Genomic DNA, 22,530 nt, shown 5'->3' with positions numbered 1-22,530 from the left:
ATTTAATTAAGATCATCATTTAAGTGATTTTTTCTTTAAAAAATCATTTTTCATGAGCCAATTTATGGCCTAGTTATGTAATTGTGCAGTAAATAGGTAAAAAACTTCAAAATTTCCACAAAAACACAGCATAAATGTATAGTTGAGAAGTAAATAAAAAAAATGATATATAGTTTTCCATATAAAAAATGTATATTTCCTTATGCAATCGCTTTTTAAAAGTTTGGGGTAAAAATGACCCCAAAGACTTTAAGTGTTGTCCTTTTTTAGGAGTGATTAAAGGTTAATTAACTTCCCATGTTTACAAGTGACGAGTTGAAAACGAAAGATGACGTCAGAGCAGCAGTGTACACGCGCAGTTTCCGGGATTGACACGCACGCGCACTGATCGTTTTTTATTCCTGGGCTAAACTGTTGATCGGTAACTACCGGGAATTAGCGGCTTCTCTCCGCCACATTTGAACGATCATCACTGCCAGAGGAATTAAAGTTCCATATTAATGTGTTTATCGAGAGGAGTTCAATCATGGGACGACAGAATTCATAAAACACAGAGGGCGGTTGAATTATCGATGCATTCGTCCCAGATGTAACATTAGCCGTACGGTGAGAACATATTCCTGCCTTCATACAGATATTTATCTGACCAGAGGAAAACACATCTGACTTCATTTAATCAGTCAGGTCTAACTTATCTCTCCGAAACTTTACCGACCTACTTTTAACCATCAAATATGCATCTGTCTGTCCTCGGCCTGATCAGACGTTAATCGTAGCTGCGTTTCAAAATCTGGTGAGCTGCCTGCCTAGACAGCATTAGGTCGTGTTCAATTCCTTTATTATCAGACTCAAAGGCGCCTTTAAAAAGCCCCAATGAATGCTATCTATGTAGACATTGTGATCTATCGCTTAATTATCGTGATATACATGTGTGAACGTCTGTCTTCAAGTGAACTGTGAAGCGTTTTTTTTCACTTCCTCATGTCAGGGCATGCCACGTCTCCCCAGCACACCTGAACTCGTGTGAAAGCTCCTGATGATGATGATGAGAACGAAGGTGAGGATGTCTTGAAATGTGACGTCATGGAGGAATACACTTGTACTGAGAAGAAGCTGCTAGTAAAGGTTTGATTCGTCCACATCACCTCTTCATCCGCTCCAGCAATGGGAAGGCAAGTACTAAACTGAAGTTATTTGAGAAATGTGTTGCATGTAATAATGACAAATACATTTTTACCTTGCTTATTATGTTTCTCCTGCTTGACACACCTTTAAAGTCAGCATGAAATGAGAATACATGTTTTTTTTTGCATTTTTTTTTTTTGCTTTCAAAAGACTAGTGCATTTTTTTAAACAACACTTTGACTTTACAATGTTTTCTTTTTTTATCTCACAGTGAAAAAAAAACGCTAGAATTGTGAGGAAAAAGTTGCAATTACCTTATTTTATTCTTAGTTTATTAGTAATAGGCTTCCATAAACATCCTCTTATCTAAGTTAAGTAAGATTTAACAAAGTGTACAAGAACACACTTGTTGGTTTCTCATTGTAATGCAGATTTTTAATAGAAAATGTATTTACTTTGTCACTACTTGTCACTGCACTGACATTAGCATAGCTGTGTTCATTTAATGAAGCAAAAACACCATATGCTGAAATAAAACACCGCCAGTTGAAATCCAGTCATTTCAATTGCAAATGATTTCGCTAAGCTGGTCATGTGAATTCACCACAGTGAGCGACCAATAGAAAGCTGCTTGGTTTAAAAGTGGCCCTTGTGTGAGCTGTGCTTCATACCTCACTATACTAATGACAATATACCTTTTTTGACTGCAAAGTTTTACAAATGTGACTGACAACACCCTAATGGGTCTTCTTTGCCTTAAAATAAGACTACATTTTAACATTTACTCTCACAATTCAGTCTTATGCAAAGGTTGCTGGGAGCAAAAAATCCACCCATGCATTTTCATTTGATGCACCAAAAATGATCAATGTAGTCCCACCACGAAAGTAAACTTACCTGCATATTTCAGTCAACCGAACATGTTGCTTAATGCTCATTTTAATAAAGTAAATTGAACGAGCACCAAAAATAATTTTTTCTAGTACATATCTTTCCTAATTTTAGCCAAGCTAAGGGGATCCAGTAACCATAGTGATAGAATTCTCATCATATTTTTTTCCCTCTCTACAGGATTAGCATTTCCTGTCTGTTTCCAGCATCGTGGCACTTCAGCCTGTCTCCGGTGGTTCTGCCGCGGTTCCTGTTGCCTTCCTTCAGGCAGCTGCTGCTGCTGGGTCTGTTGGCTGGTGTGATGGGGCTGCTGTACCTGCTGCTGGTCACAGGGAAGGGCCAGTACAGCTGGTTAAGAGAGGACAGACACATCCATACGTAAAACGCCTATCAGTTCTAATCAGTTCTGTTATGCATGTAAGGAAAACTAATCATCGTGATGGATGTGTCTCCCCTAGACGTTTGGGTCGGGTGCCAGACATGGAGGCCACGGACACCAATAACCCCAACCTGAACTACGGGCTGGTGGTGGACTGTGGCAGCAGTGGCTCCCGTGTGTTTGTGTACACCTGGCCTCGGCACAACGGCAACCTGCATGAGCTCCTGGACATCAAACAGATGCGAGACAAGCACAGGAAGCCTGTAGTGATGAAGATCAAACCAGGTCAGTGTGGGAATGAATTATGGTCCTTGCACACGGAGTCTGAAATTTTTCAGAAATCATTATTTTTTTTCAGTCTTCATCCTTTCCTGTCAAAATGCTTGCTACGGATGCGAAAATGCAGAAAATCGAACCTGATCCGAATAGTTTTTATCACGAGCGAAAGTTTTGGAGGCAGTGTGTAAACGTGATTGACACAATGTGAGGTCGTATTTTTTTTTTTTTACTTGCAACAAAATTTGGATGAGAATTTCGGACTCAAAGGCCTTCAGTGTTAATTTTGTCTTAGTCTTAAGGTCCCTTCACACCAAGCACGATAATGAGAACGATATAGTTTTAAAAATCATTAACAATATTAAAGAATATAAGAGTTCGCATCACAGCTATAACGATAAAGGCACAGAGAAACAATCTAGTTGGAATCACTTTCAAAACTATTTTTTTCCAGCTGATGAATGACACAAACATTGACTGCCAATCAGAATCAATCCTGCTATAACGAGCTGGAGAATTTAAAGCGTCAGAGGTGTGTGTGCTGAGAATAAACTGACGATATCGTTTGCAGGTGTGGACGCTAATATCGTTATCTTTGTAGTTACTGCCCTTGGTGTGAATGGGGCTTTAGTCTTGTGTCAATGGTAACTTTTAGTTTTTATCATATTTAGTCAACTTGATCTGTTTTAATTTTAAGGTGCTTTTTCACATCTCTAGTTCAGTTCATTTGGTCCGAACCAAGGGCAAACAATTATACATTGTAGCATTTTTCAGCTTTTTTGGTTCCTTTTCACACCACACGGATTGCTTTGGTCCGAATCAGTTGAAATGAACCAAAATGCAGTCACATGACAACATCCACATCACTCATTGGCCATGACGTATTTCCTAAACTGCTTTTCAATTGGTCAGAATTTACGTGTGGGAAAATTCCAACATAAAAGGAAAAGCCAGCAAACAACACGGAGACAACACAACTATGGAGAGAAGACTGCGCTGGCTGGTTTTGTCCCTGGCCATAATCTAGTACATTGTTTGTATACACCACAATATGCCAACAATACATTTCTATAATGAAGCGCGGATGCGGCTTGAAAACAACATTCTAATGCACTGCAAACGGCAATTGGGCATCACTCGTAACTTCAAGCGGAGGCGTGCATTAATTCTTCTTAACTCTGACATGCTCATGGTCATCTGACCAAATTTCTATGAGGCTCCGCACCTCCTCACTACTCCAAGTTTGTCCACGAGCTGCCATGCTAAAGTGCAAACTGTTAACAAACACTTCCTCATCCCATAATGCACAGCGCAGCTGACTACGGCAGCTGGTTTAGTCCAAAAATTATCAGTACTTTTCACAGTTGGGTCTGTACGAGGTCGGATCACGTTCTCACCACAAACGAACCGCTCCAGAGTTCGTTTGAAAGCTTACCGAGACCACCTATTTAAGCAGGTCTCGGTACGCTTGTTTGGTCCGCTTTTGGTGCGCACCCGAGTGCGATTGCTGCTTTCACACCTGCCCAAACAAACCGCACCAAAGGGGGAAACGAACTCTGGTACGATTCAACTGAACTAATTGAGGCAGGTGTGAAAGCACCCTTAGTCAAGTTGTAGTCGACTTAGTGTCTTGAGCATTTTAGTCTAGTTTTAGTGTTCTAGTCTTACTGTATAATGGTTACAGTTTACTCAAACATGACATTACTAAAAATCGTAAATCCAGAGAAACTGAATTTTCAAAAGTGTCTTTTAATTTTTTTCAAGAGCTGTATGTTTGAATAAATCCATCATGAGTATGTTTTTAAGACAGCTGCTATTGTAATGTTTATTTAAAAAAAATGAATTCAAGTAGAAACCTATTTATATCATTATAAAGTTGAAAATGAAAAAATGAAAGTAGTCTTTTTGATCGACTACTCAGCCCTACAAGTAACACTAGTTTCTGTTTGTTCAGGTATTTCAGAGTACGCATCCACACCAGACAAGGCCAGCGACTACATCAGCCCTCTGCTGAGCTTTGCTGCTCTGCACATCCCTAAGAACAAGCACCAGGAAACACCTCTCTACATCCTGTGCACCGCAGGAATGAGAGTCCTGCCTGAAAGGTGTCTAGTCACACACTTACACAAATGCACACCTTATATTAGCTGCATGCTGTGGGACAGCTGATGCATGTGCTAAGATTGTGTTTGTTTGCAGCCAACAGGAGGCCCTGCTGGAGGATTTGCGGACTGACATTCCTGTAAATTTCAACTTTCTGTTCTCCGACTCCCATGTGGAAGTCATCTCAGGCAAACAGGAAGGTAAGACCTGCCTCTGAACCTCTTCTAGACCACCTCTAGAGTCATCAGTTCAGAAATCCAGGGGTTCATTTTAAAGTTGCACAAATCCACATTACCGTTCAAAACGTTTGGGGTCAGTAAGATTTTTTTTAGGGCTGCAACAACTAATCGATAATATTGATTATTATCGACAATGATTCTCATTATCGATTAGTTGGGTCTGCCCACAGTGCATGTACAACTGCAGCCGGTTGCATCAAATAACAGCACTGAATAATGCATTTCTATGGACAAATTTCATCTACAAATATTGGAGGAAACAAAATAAGCTCCTGCGGGAAAAGTACGCGATCCTAGCTGCCCAAAACATGATAAATCTCTATTTTAAGCTTCAAGCTGATGCATTAGCATAATGGCTTGCCTGTCAGGGGTTTTTACAGATATGTGTGTGCATCCTCGGGACAAAAAAACTCTGTTAACGGTCATATCCTTTTCTGTAAATGTGCCAAATTTACGCAAGCCTTTCAATTTTTGGATAAAGACCTACCCTGACAGTCTGCGTTAAGTTGAAATCTTTACTGAAACCGCACCGGTGCGTTAAACAGACCAAACACAGAGGGTTGAGGGAGACAATATTCAGCACAAAAACATTAATTGTTTTTGTTGTTTGACATTTATATTTAGGTTTAAACGGTCAACATGCAGTGCGAGTAATTTATGAGAGTAGGAACTGTGAAGGGACAGCAGCGTATAATTGTCTGAATATAAAATATCAGACGATTTTACAGGATAAAGAAATGACAGTAAGAGGAGACTGACTGTGATCAAAGTGCATGCGACGCATGTTCCTGCAGAGCATTACTGTGATTTTATCCGTCTTTAGTATCTTTGTTTTAATTTTTGATATAGAGATTTAAACTATATTCACTATATAGCCTACACAGTGATTAACAAATTTAATAAAACAAATGATGTAAGGTTTTTAACCAAGGTTTGTGCCACTTCTGCTCTTAACTACCGTATTTTCTGGGCTATAAGTTGCACTTTTTTTCATAGTTTGGCTGGTCCTGCGACTTATAGTCAGGTGCGACTTATTTATCAAAATTAATTTGACATGAACCAAGAGAAATTAACCAAGAGAAAACATTACCGTCTCCAGCCGCGAGAGGGCGCTCTATGCTGCTCAGTGCTCCTGTAGTCTACACTGAAGACATAGAGCGCCCTCTCGCGGCTGGAGACGGTAATGTTTTCTCTTGGTTCTAAATAAATGCGATTTATAGTCCAGTGCAACTTGTTTTTTTCCTCATCATGACGTATTTTTGGACTGATGCGACTTATAGTCCAAAAAATACAGTATTGGTAATCACCAAAATAATCTTTTAGCTTGCTGTATTGGTTAAACCTCCAATATGCGTAAGCTTTTTAGTAACAGTAGTAAGCAATTTTTAATGCTATAATTATTGTGGTTATCTCTGAAAGGCAGAAAAAAATTGTCAAGTGCTTTATAGTGTTTTTTTTTTTTATTCAGATACCCAGTTAGTCAAAAAGTACATCAACAATGCCAGCAAGCATGTGAGCTGTTATCAAAGGCAAATGAGGCCATTTTTGTTATTATGTGAATAAAAACTGTTTAATTGTTTCAGTTTGTTATTTGTCTAAAAATTACAATAAAATTGAGAATTAAATCTTTTTTTGATAGATTCCTAAAATATTTGTTTTGTCTTATGACAGGTTTTCATAGCATTCAGTTGACACATTTGTTTTAAGGAAATTGGGCAGAATGTGGAATAGTGTGTTTTTGTCAGTAACATTATAATAAAGAAAATAGTCATTATAAACAATTAATCGAAAAAATAATCAACCAACTAATCGATTATAAAAATAATTGTTAGTTGCTGACCTATTTTTTTTAAATGGTCATCAAGGCTGCATTTATTTGATCAGAAATGCAATAAATATTGTGAATTTTTTTCTGTGCTATTATATTTAAAATATTATTTTTGTGACGCAAAGCTGAATTTTCAGCATTATTACTTTACATTATTACAGTTTTCTATGTTACATGATCCTTCAGAAATTGTTCTAAAATTTTCATTTGCTGCTAAAGAGAAATTTCTAATTATTATCAATGAAATTGAAAACCGTCGTGCTGCTTAATATTTTTAAGAAAACGGTGATGCTTTTTTTCAGGGTTGTTTATTGAATAAGTTCAAAACAGCATTTATTCAAGTGTCTTTACTGTCACTTTGAATAAATTTAATGAATCTTTGCTGAATACTACTATTATTTCTTTGAACATACATTTTTTTCTTTTTTTTTGTGAAAACTGAATTCAGTGGAATTAAATTGTTTTTTTTTTTTGCAGGAGTATATGCATGGATAGGTATCAACTTTGTTCTGGGACGATTCCATCATGTTGAGGACGGTAAGTTATAATTTGCCATTTTATGTCTCAAAAAAAATATACAGCTGCTACAAAAGTTTCTTTTCATCTACACTCTAATTTCTCTCTTAAAAAAAAAAAAAATATATATATATATATATATATATATTCTGTGCTCTTGTTTCTCAGAACATGAGGCCGTGGTGGAGGTGCAGGTCCCTGGCAGTGACCAGCAGGAGACACTGGTGCGCAAGCGTACGGCTGGTGTATTGGACATGGGTGGTGTCTCCACTCAGATCGCATACGAAGTGCCCAAAACTGTAAGCTTTGCTTCTCCACAACAGGTTATTATCCATGAAAATTTCCCATATATTTGAAAGCTGAAAGTTTGGCTTTGTCATTCTCTCGTTCTTGTTCTCCTGGTACTCTGTGGTCCTTGGCCCAGTGCAGAACAAGGCTATGGTGAATTTGCTGAACTGATGCCTTGGACTGAGATAAACCTGCTGCATGCTCATATAGCAGCATGGTGCTTAAGCTCTGAGAACAATACTAATCGCTCTTCAACAGTTATTTTTTTTTAAAGGGGACCAAATTCAGGGTTTTTTTTTTTTTTTCTTATTCTGAAGTCCATTTACAATATCAGTCAAGGTTTCTTATACCAAAAATATTGTACAACACAGTCTTATTGCAGTTTATGGCATTGCAGTTTGTTTTGGTGAATTGGTGGTGTATTCATTTTCTGTCTCATTCAGATTAGTTTTTTACAATCACATTCAGACTAATTAGTACAATTTGTACGGTCTAATTCAGATTAATTTAATTCATGCAATCTCATCCGGACTAATCCATGCAATTTCATTTAGGCTAATTTGTACAATCTCATGCAGATTAATTAATATAGTCTCATTTGGAATAATTTGTGCGATTTTATTCAGACTAATCTGTAATGTCTTATTCTGACTAGTTTGTAGGGTCTCATTCGGACTAATTCAGATTAATTCGTACAGTCTCCTTCGGACTCATTTGTACGGTCTCATTTGTACTCATTCAGACTCATTTGTACGGTCTCATTCATATGGACTTATTTGGACTCATTCGTACGGTCTCATTCGTACGGACTCATTCTGTAATGTCTTAAACCCTATTCGGACGGGATTAGTTTAACATAGGGACGTGGGGTAAAGCAATTTTTATCAGAGCTTCTCGGTGATTTTAGTCCCGTCCGAATGCTCCATGTCAGTAATCATTACGGACAATGTCAGTAAAGATTACGGCGACTTTTACCTTCTGTAAAAAGGTCCGGAGAAATTACCCCAGGTAATACTAGTCCCGTGCGAATAGACCATCTGAAAAAATACACGGTAGTATTTCATCATTGCCTGTAATTTTGCGCATTTTTTTAAATATGGAAGCGCTTGAAGAAGCATTCACTTGCTTTCTAGGCGGTGGAACAAATCAATGGCAAACCTCAAGTTTATCCTGCATACGACGACACAGACCATTAAAGAAAAGGTCACAAGCAGTTCTCAGAAGCACGGAACTTCTGTTTGTATTAAGTTAATTTCCAATTACCAACAGAATCCAATCATCAGAATGTAATGAATTGCATTAATAAATTGTTTAACTGGACCCAAATCTTTGTTTATATATCTTTATTAATATTATATAATATATATATCTATTATTATTATTATATAATGTATAAGGTACGTGTGTGTGTTATATATATATATATATATATATATATATATATATATATAGTCAAACTTTAAAAAAAAATCAGACACCACCATCAGGGGCGTCGCTAGGCACGTAAATTTAACAATTTAAATTTTAACAATTTACTGTAATTTTTGGTGTATTCATTTACATTGATTGAATGTGTATGCATTGCAGCGTAGTATTAACATTAGAAAAACTTTTGCTGAGAACACAAAACTGACAGAGAAATCAATGTCGCACGCGACTGTGTGTTGCCAGGTCCGCGGCCTTCTGGCGGAGTTAATAATTGGGCTACTTTAAAACGACTTTTTGTGACTTGATTTTTTCAGTGGATTAAAGATTTCGCTCATTATTTGTTGGTATTTGGGCTGTGGGTGGCCATTGGGATGGTTTTGGGCTAGTGTTTAATGAACCATTGGGCTGGTTTGGTTACGCGGATCTGGCAACCAAAGCAGCGCACACAAGTGTAGGTGCGTGTTTGAGACGAGGGAGGTGACTGCGCTGCGTAATCGTGTTACCCCTCCTACTTCTGACTGTTTTACTGAGACTTTCTAATCCAGTCCGAATAGGACATCAATATTACAGACGTCCTGTGGTAAAGTTACTCCATCTACCCCCGTAAAACTAATCCCGTCCGAATAGGGCTTTATTCTGACTCATTCGCACGGACTCATTCGCATGGACTCATTCGCACAGACTCATTTGGATGCACTCATTCGGACGGACTCATTCGCACAGTCTCATTTAGACTCATTCAGACTCATTCGCACGGTCTGTAATGTCTTATTATGACTAATCTATTCTGTAAAGTCTTATTCTGATTCATTCGCACAGACTCATTCGCACTGACTCATTTGCACACTCATTCGTACGGACTCATTCGCACGGTCTCATTTAGACTCATTCAGACTTTTTCGCACGGTCTCATTCGTACGGACTCATTCAGTCTCATTCGCACGGTCTCATTCGTACTTCTCATTCGTACGGTCTCATTAAGACTCATTCAGACTCATTCGTGCGGACTCATTCGTAGGGACTCATTCAGTCTCATTCGCACGGTCTCATTCGTACTTCTCATTCAGACTCATTCGCACGGACTCATTTGTACTTCTCATTCGTACGGACTCATTCGTACGGTCTCATTTGGACTCATTCGGACGGACTCATTCACACGGTCTCATTCGCACAGTCTTATTCTCACGGACTCATTCAGTCTCATTCGTACGGTCTCATTTGGACTCATTTGCACGGTCTCATTTGCACGGTCTCATTCGCACGGACTCATTCGGACGGACTCATTCGCACGGACTTATTCAGTCTCATTCGTACGGTCTCATTTAGACTCATTCAGACTCATTTGCACGGTCTCATTCGCACGGTCTCATTTGTACGGACTCATTCAGTCTCTTTCGTACGGACTCATTCAGTCTCATTCGCACGGTCTCATTTCGTACTTCTCATTCGTACGGTCTCATTTAGACTCATTCAGACTCATTCGCAAGGTCTCATTCGCACTGTCTCATTTCGTACGGACTCATTTGGTCTCATTCGCACGGTCTCATTCGTACTTCTCATTACGGTCTCATTTAGACTCATTCAGACTCATTCGCACGGTCTCATTCGTACTTCTCATTCGTATGGTCTCATTTAGACTCATTCCAACTCATTCGCACGGTCTCATTCGCACGGTCTCATTCGTACGGACTCATTCAGTCTCATTCGCACGGTCTCATTCGTACTTCTCATTCGTACGGTCTCATTTAGACTCATTCCGACTCATTCGCACGGTCTCATTCGCACGGACTCATTCAGTCTCATTCGTACGGTCTCATTTGGACTCATTTGGACGGACTCATTCAGTCTCATTCGCACGGTCTCATTCGTACTTCACATTCGTACGGTCTCATTTAGACTCATTCAGACTCATTCGTACTTCTCATTCGTACGGTCTCATTTAGACTCATTCAGACTCATTCGCACGGACTCTTTCAGTCTCATTCGCATGGTCTCATTCGTACGGTCTCATTTAGACTCATTCAGACTCATTCGTACGGACTCATTCAGTCTCATTCGTACGGTCTCATTTGGACTCATTCGCACGGTCTCATTCGCACGGACTCATTCAGTCTCATTCACACGGTCTCATTCGTACTTCACATTCGTACGGTCTCATTTAGACTTGGTCTCATTCGTACTTCTCATTCGTACGGTCTCATTTAGACTCATTCAGTCTCATTCGCAGGGACTCATTCAGTCTCATTCGCACGGACTCATTCAGTCTTATTCGCACGGCCTCATTCCTATGGTCTCATTTAGACTCATTCAGACTCATTCGGACAGACTCATTCGCACGGTCTCATTCGTAAAGACTCATTCGTACTTCTCATTCGTACGGTCTCATTTAGACTCATTCAGACTCATTCGTACGGACTCATTCAGTCTCATTCGCACGGTCTCATTCCTATGGTCTCATTTAGACTCATTCGGACAGACTCATTCGCACGGTCTCATTCGTACGGACTCATTCAGTCTCATTCGTACGTCTCATTCGTACGGTCTCATTTAGACCCATTCGGACTCATTCGCACGGCCTCCTTCGGACTCATTCGCACGGCCTCCTTCGGACTCATTCGCACGGCCTCCGTCGGACTCATTCGTAAGGACTCATTCGTACGGTCTCATTTAGACCCATTCGGACTCATTCGCACGGACTCATTCGCACGGTCTCATTCGCACGGCCTCCTTCGGACTCATTCGCACGGCTTCCGTCGGACTCATTCGTAAGGACTCATTCGCACGGTCTCCTTCGGACTCATTCGCACGGACTCATTTGTACAGACTCATTCTTACGGTCTCCTTTGGACTCATTAGCACAGCCTCCTTTGGACTCATTAGCACGGCCTCCTTTGGACTCATTAGCACGGCCTCCTTTGGACTCATTAGCACGGCCTCCTTTGGACTCATTAGCACGGCCTCCTTCAGACTCATTCGTAAGGACTCATTCGCACGGTCTCCTTCGGACTCATTCGCACGGACTCATTTGTACAGACTCAGTCTTACGGCCTCCTTCGGACTCATTAGCACGGCCTCCTTTGGACTCATTAGCACGGCCTCCTTCGGACTCATTCGTAAGGACTCATTCGTACGGTCTCATTTAGACCCATTCAGACTCATTCGCACGGTCTCATTCGCACGGTCTCATTCGCACGGTCTCATTCGCATGGACTCATTCGCACGGCCTCCTTCGGACTCAGTCGCATGGCCTCCTTCGGACTCATTAGCACAGCCTCCTTCGGACTCATTAGCACAGCCTCCTTCGGACTCATTAGCACAGCCTCCTTCGGACTCATTAGCACAGCCTCCTTCGGACTCATTCGTACGTCTCATTCGTACGGTCTCATTTAGACCCATTCGGACTCATTCGCACGGTCTCATTCGCACGGTCTCATTCCCACGGCCTCCTTCGGACTCATTCCAACGGCCTCCGTCGGACTAATTCGCACGGCCTCCGTCGGACTCATTCGTAAGGACTTATTCGCACTGTCTCCTTCTGACTAATTCGCACGGACTCATTTGTACAGACTCATTCTTACGGCCTCCTTCGGACTCATTCGTAAGGACTCATTCGTACAGTCTCCTTCGGACTCATTCGCACGGACTCATTTGTACAGACTCATTCTTACGGTCTCCTTCGGACTCATTAGCACGGACTCATTTGTACAGACTCATTCTTACGGTGTCCTTTGGACTCATTCGCACGGTGTCCTTTGGACTCATTCGCACGGTGTCCTTTGGACTCATTCGCACGGTGTCCTTCGGACTCATTCGCACGGTGTCCTTTGGACTCATTCTAATTTGTACGGTCTCATTTGAGCTAATTCTGACTAATTCGTACAGTCTCATTCGGACTAATTCGTACTAATTCATATAAGCTCCTTCATACTAATTCATACAGTCTTCATTGTACAGTCTCATCTGCTTGTGTCCATCAAAGGTTTAGGTTTATTGGTGAACCTTAATGCTTAGGTTTTTTTGTCCCCAATATGCATTCTCCTCCAATTCACTAAAACATAATTGTTTTTTTTTTTTTTAATAAGACCATTTCTTCCCTCTCTGACCCTCAGAATTAAGGCTCTTTCAAACCAAGAATGCTAACTATAAAGAAAATGATATTAGTGTCCACACCAGCGAACGATATCTGTTTGTTCTAAGCGCACGCACGTCTGGCACTTTAAATTCTTGAGCTCGTTACAGCAGGATGGTTTTTCCTGCTGTACTTTTAAGGCTTCTATATATAAATCAGAATATACTGTTTGTCTACTTTTATTAATTATATGGCCCCTTTAGATAATATTTGATCATTTAATTGAATCTCTGTAATTAATCTAATATTAGCAAACCATGAATTTGGTGTGCGTGTGTGCACAATGTTTGTTTGTTTCTTTGTTTGTTTTTTTTTTTCTAATTATAATAACTCCTCAGGCCAAATTCTGATGGCCTCTAATCTGACATAACAGGATGCCGCAGAAATCAAACACAATCCAAATGAAGTGTTTTCATCATGTTCTTTAGTATTTTTCTGTATCTGTATTAAAGCCTGTGAGCTATTAAAGGAATGTTCTTGTTCAACACGTTGAGCTCAATTGGCTTTCCTTCAGATTGTATAGCTTCATAGACTTCAATTGTAAATGCATTGCTCTAAATGAGACACTAACTCTCTGTGGTAATCAACAACATGCCACACATGCTTTTGATAGAGCTCAACTTGTTCTGAACCTCCAACATTCCTTTAAAATGTCATTTTACAAATATGATGCTGCTTCTCACTTCACTTGCTTTGCTGCATCTGTGTTTAAAGAAACATGCAATTCAGGAGCTCTTCAGAGTAGATCTGTTGATCTGCTTTTTTAGAAGATGCTCCCAATTTTGACCCTCTGTTCTCTACGACAGTCTTGTATATCTCTGTTTTTTGCTGTGTGCTACCAGGAAGAGATAGCCAAGAATTTGCTGGCCGAGTTTAACCTGGGCTGTGACGCTCACAGAACAGAGCATGTGTACCGTGTTTATGTCTCAACATTTTTGGGTTTTGGTGGAAATGCGGCCCGCCAGAGATATGAAGAAAACCTCATCAGCAACACACAAATCCAAAACAAGTAAGATCAAATATTTTTTTTAAATATTGTTGAACATGAAATTTAAATTTTTTAAATATATAAATTTATATTTTTATTAATCAAAGATGCATTAAATTGATTAAAAGTTTGAGTAAACATTTATAATGTTACAAAAATAATTCTGTTTCACATAAATGCTGTTCTCTTAATCAAAGAATAAAATGTATCAGTTTCCACAAAAATAGGAAGCAGCAAAACAGTTTTTAGCATTCATAATAATAATAATAATAATAATAATAATAATGTTTGTTGAGCGTCAAATCATATTATAATGATTTCTGAAGATCATTTGACACTGAAGACTGGAGTAATGATGCTGAAAACTCAGCTTTGCATCACAGGAATAAAATCAAATATAATTTTTTTTTGTTATTACATATATATTTTGAATTGTATAATTGTATTTGAATTTTTTTATATAAATTATAAAATGTTTTATATTCTTATGTTTGTATATTCTTATTATAAAATATTCCTAAATACTACTGCATTTACTGTATTTTTATCATTTTAATCCAGCCTTTTTAATTTTATTGAAATTAAATGGTAAAAAAAATTAAACATCTTACCAAACACTAATATTAAAATGAAAAGTTAAAATAAAAATAAAGTTAAAAACATAAACTTATGTTTTAGCCTTTGATGCTGTTCAGTGCTACCAGCTATGTTTTTTCTTTTTCTTATTTTTTTAAACATTTAATTTATTCAAAATAATGTGTGCCGGCTTCAATGAACTTTGGTCACGCAAACATCAGATTAGAGTCGGTTCATTCTGGCTGTTTGGACTGATTCACGACTTTCCAGGCTATGGGGCCTAGTGGTTAGAGAGTTTGACTCCTAACCCTAGGGTTGTTGGTTTGAATCCCGGCAATAACACGACTTAGGTGCCCTTGAGCAAGGCATCGAACCCCCAACTGCTCCCCGGGCGCCGCAGCATAAATGGTTGCCCACTGCTCGGGGTGTGTGTTCACAGTGTGTGTGGGTTCACTGATCTGTGTGTGTGCACTTTGGATGGGTTAAATGCAGAGCACGAATTCTGAGTATGGGTTACCATACTTGGCTGAATGTCACGTCACTTCACTTCAAATAAATCAAGCTTAGCTACTGATTTAGACATTTAAATAAGAACCATTATTAAAACGCCTTTGATTTAACACTTACTTATATTGTGAATATTTGATGTCAACCAAACATTGATCACTACTGTCTCTAGGCTGCTGGGTCAGCATCAAGGAGAGAGCACAGACTCGCCCATCCTTGACCCCTGTCTACCAGCTGACCTCCAGGACGAGGTGGGTCCTCAGGACCAGAGAGTTCACCTGAGAGGCACTGGAGACTTCGACCGCTGCCGTCTGCTGCTCCAGCCGTTCCTCAACCGCACCAACGACACCAACACCTCGCTGAACGGAGTCTACCAGCCACCCATCGACTTCACCAACAGCCAGTTCTATGGCTTCTCTGAGTTCTACTACTGTACAGAAGATGTGCTGCGCATGGGAGGAGACTACAACTCCACCAAATATTCCAACGCTGCTAAGGTGCACTCACATTTGACGATATGTTCATGCTGCTCTTTTCCAATAGAATCAAAGTTCACTGTGGCAGTCAAGTTCCAAAAAGAAAGGTCACATCTGTCTGTATGGAACAGAGCAGCGTGAACATATTTCAAAAATTGTCTTTTAGTGATACATAAAAGAAAATTAGAAGAAAGAAACAAGATTTTTGTTACAGCAAGTATTTCATAGATTTTTGCAACCCTTAAGATTTGTTGCAGCAGTTAATACAGGTTATAACAACTGTTTGGGGGGATTTTTGTCCTAACTGGTGGTGCTCCCAGTCAAAAATTACCAGCATATGGTTCATTATCAAATTTGTTTTTACTGACCGTAAGCTATTACTGACCTTATTCTTTTAATTTCAGAGTTACTGTGCCACCCAGTGGAAGACTTTGAAAGAACGGTTTGATCGAGGACTTTACGCCTCGCATGCTGATCAACATAGATTGAAGTAAGTTTAAAATACAAAAAGGCAGCATCGACTCATTTCCTTGTCAGTACAACGGTGTATGGAAGAAAATACTACATTAACAGTTTGTACATAACGTAGTGTCAGTGATCAGTTTGGAGAAAGCTATAAACGGGCTGCTCCTCTCCTCCTGCAGGTATCAGTGCTTCAAATCTGCGTGGATGTATGAGGTGCTCCACTCAGGTTTCGCGTTTCCAGCGGCCTACGAGAATCTCAGGACGGCCCTGCTGGTGTATGACAAAGAAGTGCAGTGGACACTAGGAGCCATTTTGTACCGCACACGTTTTCTACCTCTAAGGTACATGCATATACATACCAACTTTTACATGAGCCTTTTTTAAACCTTTTTTTTTAAATAATTTTTCTTGTGTTTTGGTTTGTCAGGGACATCCAGCAGGAGAGTCTGAAGAGCTCTCACTCTCACTGGCATCACAGCTTCTCCTTCATGAACAACCACTATCTGTTCTTGGCCTGTTTTCTGGTGGTGGTTTTGTCAATCCTCCTCTACCTGCTCCGTCTGAGACGCATACACAACCGCTCCACACTCCTGCGCAGTGCTTCTGCTTCCGTCAAGTGGCTGGAGGAGGGCCTGGGTTCACCAGACCTCCCTGTTACCCTATAGGCCCTGCGGCCTGTCAATCAAACTACCGGCCAGTCACTGGAGGAGATGCACCTCTCCCATGATTTGTTTTTTGAAACACTTTGTCATGGTTTAGCATCCTATCAAGTCTTTCTCCTACAGTCATGATGTCAGCCTCTCACTGGCCAGTTTTGCATTTTCCCAGAATAATTTGCAAGGGATTCTACATGACGTGTACAGTCAAGCTTTGGTGTAATGTGAAGACTGCAGCTTGGGAAAGGACTGTATGGCTGCCTCTGATCAGCTGTGATGTTTAGTTGTTTATTTATTAATTGTATAAGGGGTGCTGAGGCTGCCTTTTGATTTTCAGTGTCACTATCAATGTGAAAGAGGACATGATGTGACTATATATGTGTCCGTTGTCTAGACAAGGTTCTGCTGGCTGTTGCCTCAAGACTGTACGCATAATTGAACATTTATTAAATGTTTTGGTTGTGCCAAGGAAAAACAGAGTGAGAGTCATTTTAAAAGATGAATATGAAATGTTTTTTCCACCAAAACCTTTTTTCTTCTCTCTGTCTCTTTCGCTTTCTGTTCAATACATTAGAAACTCATGTCTTGGAACTTTTTTCTTGGACACTGAAGTTGGACTGTGCCGATATCATGGTAGAATGTAAAATTCCTTTTAAAACGTAAAAACACCGGCCACAATTAGAAAGATGTGGCAAATTTATCAAATAATTCAAGTTCACTTTTTTTCTACCTTAAAACACCTTTCCATGAATTATGTTTCCATGATCAGCACTCCATGGAGGAATGTTGAGAGAGAAAGAGGAAATGGCTCTTATTTAATTTGTTTCTTGTTAAAGGTAGATTGTTTCAATAGTGAAAATTACAGTGTTACAGTGTCAGAATTACTGCTTTATCATTGGTACTGCTTATTACTTGTCTGTAAGTATGTGGGATTGTGAGCATTGATTTTATTTAATTTTTCTATTTTACCTATCAGTTCTATGACTTCACATTGGGGTGGAGCTGTAAATGTTGTTATTTAAACTTGAAGAGCTCCATGATGAGAATCAGTGCAATATATTTGCATCTTTGCATGTCAGAATTCCAGCTTGCAGTTTATAAGTTCACCCACAAATAAATTGTCATGTTCTTCCAAACCCATATGGCCACTTCTGTTTGACTAAAATATTTTGATTAATGTATTAGTCACTCGTTTGCATGCAGTTACATTGAATTAGGATCAAGATGTAAAAAAGCACCACTAAATACATAAAATAAAAAATCATTGCACACATGATTTGTGTACTATATTCAAAGTCAAAAGCCAAGCAATAGATTTGTGTGAGTAACAATAATATGACTCTTAAGAATATAGTCCACAAGTTGATTGGGCAGTTTAACGACACTTCCGTAGTGTTGTTGTTTTTGTTGTCCTTCACTTTCTTGACAATGAAAATATCTAGTATATATATATATATTTTTTTTTTTTTTCCAAAATTCACCATTTGCATTACATGGAAAGAAAATCTGATGGGTTTGGAACAACAATCACTTAAAGGGACGGTTCACATAAAAATGAAACGATGAAAATTCTGTTATCATTTTCTCCCCCTCAGTTGTTTCACCCCGAGTTTCTTTCCCCTGATGAACACAAAACAAAAATATATTTTGATAAATGGGGACCAACAACTTGAGGTTGAGCAAATGATGACAGCATTTTTATGTTTGAGTTAACTATTAATTGAATTAATTTTTTTTACATTAAAATGTTTTTGGGGCTTAATTAGGATGTATTAGGATAGGCAATGATATGACAAATCTTGCATCTTAAAGCCATTTGGGATTGAAGCAGTGTACACTTCCCTGATTAAATGTGTAGGTCCATGTATTTCAGTGCAAATTCTCAATTTCTTGTTGAGATATATAGTTGAGTATCATCAGCATAACAATGGAAACTAATTCCGTATTTTCTAATAATATTTCCAAGGGGCAACATGTATATTGAAAATAGCAGAGGACCTAGGACAGATCCTTGTGGCACTCCATATTTTACTTGTGATAAATGAGATGACTCCCCATTTAAATAAACAAAGTGGTAGCGATCGGACATGTAGAATCTAAACCATCTTAGAGCCTGCCCTTGAATGCCTGTATAGTTTTGTAATCGATCTATGAGTATCTCATGATCTATGGTGTCGAACGCAGCATTAAGATCAAGTAAAACTAGCAATGAGATGCAGCCTTGATCTGATGCAAGAAGCAAGTAATTTTCTGTGCTATTGTGGGGCATGAAACCTGACTGAAATACCTTAGAGATCTTTTTTCTTTTCTTCTTTTTTGCTAAAAGGAGCACATTTTTTCATTTTCTCAAAGAAAACCTCTGATGTGGGGTTGTTTTTCACGTCTCTCTTTGGAGAGTCAGTCACTGCTGTATAATGTTGGTGTTTGTCAAGCACAGGTACCATATTCACAAAAACTGTTAAACAAGTTTGCACGTAAAACATCATTTCCTTCAATATTGCTTTTGTCGGAAATAAAGAGAAATTAAGAATTAAATGGTGTTTCGTGTTTAAAGTGAAAACCCCATAGACGTTTACTGAAAGAGGGTCTCTTTACTAGAGAATAAGACTAAGTATTGAGTTCTTCACAATCAAGAGGACTTTGTGTCTATGGTTTATTTATGATGCTCTCTGGACGGAGAGGTTAAACTCTTGTTTTCACTTTTCTCAGAGCTATAGAGAGTGACTGACCCCTGTTTTCTCATTCTTGTGTTACAAACCTGAGAAGATGTTAAATGGCTGACCGTGTGGCCTTCGGCTGTCTGAGACAGCTATATGAAAATATTAGGTACGTTAGTTCCTGTAATAATAATAATAAATAAATAAACTGTTATAGGAGCTTAAGTCAGCACAGTTTGTTGAACAACCTTTTCTAATAGCCATGATTTTATTTGCAATAAATAAATACGGTGTCTACAAACACACTCTCATGGTGAACTGTTGGTGGTGAATTCACATCGATTTGTATTTTTTTTTTTAAAAATCTGCTTGTGTGTCACTGAGTGAAGTACTAAAATTAATAAAACAAAAAATAATTTATATAAGGGAAAGGGAAAACAAATGACAAAAGCATGTAAAATTACTGAAAAGTTAATTAAAAGTATGACTAAATATTATAATAAATAATACTAGTCATGCAAATACTGCCATCGCTGAAAACTGCATTTAATTTAGTAGCCCATATGTGATGACAGCAAACAGATATTAAAAATAAATAATTGAATGACTAAACATGGATGTTTACAGTGAATTTATGATTTTATTCTTGCAGTGAAAGTATGGAAGATATTTACACGTGAAGCACAGTTTTTTGAGTTAACCTTCTGAAAGCATTTATATATGTCATTATTGCATTTGAAAAAGCCTTAAATATATGTTTCGAATCACATTTAGACGATTATACTACCATTTTAAAGGTTTGAGGTTTGGAAGATTTTTAAAAGTTTATGTTGAAAGACATAAAATATATTTATTCTCCAGAAATCATTCTGAAACAAATGCTGCACAAAAAACATTTCTTATTATTATTGATTATTAATGTTGAACTTTATTCAGAAATCTTTGAATGGAAAGTTCAAAAGAGCAGGATTTCTTAAAAACCGAATCTTTTATAACATTTTAAATGTTGAATAAATCAACAAAAAGTAATTATCATCAGGTCCCTGCATTTTAAAAATGTTGCTCTCCAGCATTATTCAGCACAAACAAAGTGCATAAAGAAGTGCATTTATGTCCCGAGTCGGTGGGAATGCGGGTGCTCTGCTGTGGTCGGACCGCGGCTCCCATTTCATCCTGGGAACAGGACACTGCTGGTGAAAGAAACAAAAAAAACAACAGATCTGTGCAGCGTTTCCATGATAACATTGTTCTTTATAAACACATTCATTCTCAGATTAAATGGACCAACTTTATTCAGTGAAAGACATTAACTGTTTCTCTTAAATAAGAAAAACTAAAGCGGGCTGTATTTAGATAGGCCTACTTTCTAATCATGTGTTGTGACTTCTAAACAAATAAATAGCTTTGATAAATATGTAGCTGTTCAGGAATCTTTGTATTCTGTTTCTTAACCCATTTGTCTGTAATCCGTTTGTCTTTGTGACTGAAGGTCATGAATTGGTTTGTCAAGCAAGTGTAAATTTGTCAGATGGAGACACATTAAAAACCTTACCAAGCCCAAACCTGTCACTGGTGTATTGTATGTATTAAATTATATTTTCGGACACGTATCAGGCCTGAACTGAAATGAGCACTAATTTGAACATTTAGTACCTTCTATCCGTCTAGGAAAATTCCCCAAAAGTTGCTCTTTAAAAATTTGAGATATTTTAAGAAACGTAGTTTCCGATTAGTAATGCCCAGACCACGATGATCAAGCACTGTCTGTGACATAATAAATCAGAAGATCCTGGATGTGAGATATGTGTTATTTAGTCTTTTAGAGGGGTTTAGTTTTTAAGAGCTAAACAATGAGAAGTTTTAAAGAGGATGTTTGAATAAAGTCCTAGACAGTTTTTCAGATGCGACCTTCATCTAACAAAAAGTAAAAAGCTGAAACCAGTTTTTTTTTTTTAAATCAACCACTGACAGAAAATTGTGCTTTATTATTGGTAAAAGGTTAACAATGCATATTGTACAAGCTATACTTAAGTAGACATTAAGCTGGATTTAGTAAGAGATTCACATGCAAACTACATGTACCCCTTTTTTCTTGTTTAAACTTTGTAATAGGCAAAAAAGTTGTATAGTTGTGAAATTATCCCATCTTTTAGATTTAATTGTCCCAAATCATCTATAATCAGGAGTGTGTCTTGAAGTGAAACATTTCTATAACTAGGCTATACCAGGAATTTCCAAAAAAAAAAACAATAGTTAGCATCAAAAATTATTTCTCCCCAACTTCAAAAGCTTTGATAACTGATCTTTGCGAGTCTTGAACTGTTAACCATTTTTCATGCGGATGACACTTCAGAAGTAATTGTGAATAAAGAGAGTATATCTGAGACTAAAGTTGTTATAATCACGTGAAACCATCTCAGACGCAGGCGTTTCTGGTGCCGCCCTCTCGCTCCTCGTTAGAGAGAGATGTTCTAGAACTAGACATCTCTAAGTGAAATTCAAACGTCTTGCAAGATGCAAAGAATGCCACAGAGCTCCACGATAAATGATTCAATGAGTCTATTCAAAAACAGAAGTGTAGTGTAAACACAAACCATATACTGTACATCCAACCACACACAGCTCCATCATGAGTTTGTTCTTCTGTGTCAGAGGAAGTCTGTGAATCTGGTTTGATACGCTTTCTAAGTGTTAAACACCCTGCTCGTTTCTCTCTCAGGCATCATATGATCTGCTCACATGGGATGTGATATGAGCTAATAAAGTTATGTGTGTAGATGTGACGGCTTAAAATGTTACATTGTCAAATTAATAATTTGATACCTCACTGAGAGAAACACAGCTACTAATCATTCTGTCTTCCTTTGCGAAAAAGAAGTGCACTTAGATGTATTGAATGTGCGCTTACAATGTACTTTAAATCTTAAAAGTTATTTTTTTAAGAACAGTAGCTACTTGCAGAGAATATAAACATTAATAAAATAAAAGGCCACTTTTGTATAT

At 38.4% G+C, this 22,530-nt stretch overlaps 1 protein-coding gene across 2 annotated transcripts; it reads left to right on the top strand.

Moving 5' to 3' along the window:
- The first annotated feature begins 367 nt into the window (after nt 1-367).
- On the top strand, nt 368-18,006 carry LOC132097440 (ectonucleoside triphosphate diphosphohydrolase 4-like). Of its 2 annotated transcripts, none has more exons than XM_059503155.1 (13): nt 368-606; nt 989-1,172; nt 2,197-2,394; nt 2,475-2,680; nt 4,626-4,776; nt 4,871-4,974; nt 7,319-7,378; nt 7,526-7,656; nt 14,045-14,211; nt 15,446-15,770; nt 16,154-16,239; nt 16,394-16,555; nt 16,642-18,006. In XM_059503155.1, exons 2-13 carry the CDS (start codon nt 1,165-1,167, stop codon nt 16,877-16,879), a joined length of 1,836 nt encoding a protein of 611 aa, XP_059359138.1. In that variant the 5' UTR covers nt 368-606; nt 989-1,164; the 3' UTR covers nt 16,880-18,006. The 2 variants fall into 2 exon arrangements, with proteins under 2 accessions (XP_059359138.1, XP_059359137.1); XM_059503154.1 differs by having other exon boundaries at nt 7,526-7,680.
- Nucleotides 18,007-22,530: the final 4,524 nt, after the last annotated feature.

This window comes from Carassius carassius, chromosome 21, assembly GCF_963082965.1.
Source record: "Carassius carassius chromosome 21, fCarCar2.1, whole genome shotgun sequence".
In the NCBI taxonomy this organism is placed as follows: Eukaryota; Metazoa; Chordata; class Actinopteri; order Cypriniformes; family Cyprinidae; genus Carassius; species Carassius carassius.
The sequence above is the reverse complement of the archived record's forward strand: the minus strand, read 5'-3'. Positions and strand labels throughout refer to the sequence as shown.